The following is a 3337-nucleotide window of genomic DNA, read 5'->3' on the forward strand; positions in this document are numbered from 1 at the left end:
CTGACCTTGGTGTCTCCATGTTGTTTCCTTCACATAGCCTCACCTTCTTCTCTTCTCTGGCTAGAAAAAGCTGTGTCCCCCTCTATTTTGATTTTCTTCTAAAATCTGTTACCACAGAGGTGTTTCCAACCTCTCTCATTGGCCCAGCCTTGGCCAGCAGCACGTCCATCCTCAGAGTCATCAGGGACTGGCTCTGCCAGACATGGTGGAAGCTTCCAGCAGCTTCTCACAGGAGCCACCTCTGTGGACCCCCTGCTACCAAAAACCAGGCCCTGCAAACCCAACACAGGAGCTCATGCTCTCGAAGGTGACAGCAGCAGATGGGGCATCAGCTGTGGGCTGACTGAGGGCAGGTGGAGGTCACAGGGGAAGATGTGTTGTTTGTGGGCAGGAAAGACTCCCCCACACTGTCTGATGGAACACTGAGTATTGCTGAGCAGAGCTCAGTGCCATTTTGGGGGTTTTTTAGCATTCAGAAAGAAAAAAGGCCCAGTTCTAGGCAGCATTTATCCACTTCCTCTGTCCCCTTGACTTTTCTAGGCTGCTGACTCGTGGAAAAACACACTTCCATGATGGAAATGTTAGGGGCGTCAGTGTGGGCAGGCTGTGGAAACCCAGTGGGGTGGGGCTGCTCTGAGCCCGAGCTGTGGTGGCCCTGGGGGTCAGCCTTGTGCCGCAGCACAAACCAGGGCAGGGCAGTGCCAGGGTGCCAAGTGCCAGGGCAGCAGTGAAAGGTCTTCAGTGTGTGGGAGGAACAGCCCTGCAGGGATGGCTGCTCTGAGGAGCTGTCTTGGGCCAGGGCTCAGCAGGGCAGCTGGAGGCACCTGGCAGGAGGGCTCGGCTCTGAAATCTGGACTTTGTGCCCTCATGGCATTGGACAAGTGTTGCTTTCATCCCAGAAGTGTGGCTTCACACCCGTCTGATCTGCTGAGATGAAGGGGAAGGAGGTCAGGACAGCCTAGGCAGTTTCCTAGGGACATGTGTTTAGTAATACACCAGAACCATCTGAACAGCCACCCAGCCCAGGCTGCCAAAGGAATGGGATAAATATGAACTGGTGTCTTGGTTTGGGAAGACAGGTGCCTGCTAAGGAAGGCAGGAGCCTCCCCTGAAACTCTCCAAGTTGCTATAAATTTTAAATTAAGGGGCTCTCAGGAGAAAAATATGGGAGCAGGAATAACAGCTCTTTAATGGGGAAGAAAATAAAAGGATAAAACAAACAATGCAGTAAATTAAACCAACACTAACAGAGTCAGAACACAACCTGTTGACACCCTGTGGGTCCGGGGGCTGGCAGCAGTCCCACTGGAATTGTGGCTGCAGCCCTCCTGGAATGCCAGGGGTGGTTCTGCTGGAGCAGGGATCCTGTAGAAAGGTGTAGTCTTCCTCCTAAGATCCAGTGGAAGAGGCAGCTGCTGTTCCTCGGGGAAATCCAGAGGAGAAGCTGTGTTGCTGTTCTAGAATCTCCAGCTTATATCCAGGTAGGAATGCTTGGCTCCTCCCTTTGGGCAGAGCATCTCACAATGGGATGCTGTAGTTCTTATCAGTCAGGCAGTGACATTCAATAGCCTGTTATCAGCAGGTGTCCCCTCTCGAGGGAGGAGTGGGTGTGGAAAAGATAAGGAAAACTGCTCACTTAATAGAAGACAACTGCCATACAGATGGCAAATAAAATCCATCTTGCCTTGCAATCTGGGACAACTGGATTCGTTTAATAATGGAAACAACCTGAAATACACAGTGAAGTATAACATGATAGATATATTTGTACATGTTGGCAAGAAGGATCAGTAGATTTTAGATGCAGAAGGAACTAAAAGAGGTACATGGCTCACCTGTCTTGCTGTAACGGTAACAAATAGGTGCTGGAGGGTGGAATGGAGGCACATTAAAAACAACTGATTACATACACACTTTCACATATCTCTGTGACCTATTTGTTTAATGGAAACATAGAGTATAAATTTCTAAACCTAACTAAGAACTTGCTAGAGAAAAAGAGCAATACTTATCCCAATAGCCCTGAAGCTGTATTTCTTTTTTATGTTGCAGATGCTGGATTTTGTTCCACTTTTTCCTTTAGCATGTCTCTATCTGCAAGGGGTGGGTTGCCTCTGGTTGTTGAGTGCTGGCTTTGGGCTGTAGAAAGGCTTCCTGGAACTCCCTGGTGACAAAGTAGTAGCAGACACTATCGAGGCAGCAGTTGGACGTGGCAATGCACCTCATCACGGAGGAGAAGTTCTTAATGACACAGAGCAGGAAACAGGTAACTCCAACACTCTCCATGATGAACCTGGTGAGCAGGCCAAGGCAGGCTGGCAGGAAACATATCAGAAATACAATCAGGTTTGCATAAATAATGTGTACAGCTTTATGGATCGATTTCTCCTCCGGTGAATTCGTGTTCAGATGTTTCTTGAGGTTCCTGATGACTTCTGTGGAGCAGAAGATCAAGATGGCTAATGGGAGAGTGAAAACAAAGAAAATGGCCAGCAGGCTGAGAGCAGCAGGCAGGGTGTAGGTCTGGAAGCAGAGATCTGTGTGTCTGTGCCCAAGCTGGATGGTGGCACTGACTATGACCAGCACCCACAGGAGCCCGCAGAGGAGGGCAGCCTTTGATGGGGACCTGAAGGCCCTGGCTTTCAAAGGGTGCTTGATGGCAATGTATCGATCAATGGAGATGAATGAAATGATGTAGATGCTCACTAACATGTTGATAAAATACATTGTCTCTGTAAACCGGCAGAGCTCCCCTCGGGCTGACTTATTCCAGAGCAAATAAACCATGGAAGGCAAGGTGCAGATGACAGAGAAATCTGCAAAGACTAAATTCATTACATACACCCTGGTTTCTGTCCACTTCTTCATCTTGCAGGAGAACACCCAGAAGGCAAGGACATTAAACAGTGCTCCAAAAAAGAAAATGAGGCTGTACAGAGCAAATTCAATGAGGCGAACATGGGGGTGAGGTTGTAGATCTGTGGTGCTGCAGTTGTTGGACACATTCATTGTCCTGAGCTACAGATGTTGTATGATGTTCTGAGACCTGAAATAGGAAAAGACATGGTAAGACCTCTTAGTAGCTGTAAAAAAAAAAAGCACATGTGAGTACTTATGGCCTTTGTTAAAAATGTGAATTTGAGCTTTACAGAGCTTTCTTTTTCAGTCAGCCTGCGTCCTCCTTTGGCATCCTTTGTCAAGCTTTGTTTATGTCCACTCAGTTTATGAGTGTCTCAGGGTACATTTCCAGGAGGAGATGGCAGACAGCCTTTATTAAATCGGGAGATCTTGAAGTGTGTGTGGGCAGGACGCAACATGGCACTCAGAAGAGCCCCCA

General features: G+C 48.2%; 1 protein-coding gene across 1 annotated transcript; it reads right to left on the bottom strand.

Annotated features, from left to right (window-relative positions):
* Positions 1 to 1169: 1169 nt before the first annotated feature.
* On the bottom strand, positions 1170 to 3009 carry LOC132331446 (G-protein coupled receptor 35-like). The gene has a single exon (XM_059854865.1). The coding sequence runs from the start codon at positions 3007 to 3009 to the stop codon at positions 2080 to 2082; it is 930 nt and encodes a 309-aa protein (XP_059710848.1). The 3' UTR covers positions 1170 to 2079.
* Between the last annotated feature and the right edge of the window lie 328 nt (positions 3010 to 3337).

This window comes from Haemorhous mexicanus, chromosome 10, assembly GCF_027477595.1.
Source record: "Haemorhous mexicanus isolate bHaeMex1 chromosome 10, bHaeMex1.pri, whole genome shotgun sequence".
In the NCBI taxonomy this organism is placed as follows: domain Eukaryota; kingdom Metazoa; phylum Chordata; class Aves; order Passeriformes; family Fringillidae; genus Haemorhous; species Haemorhous mexicanus.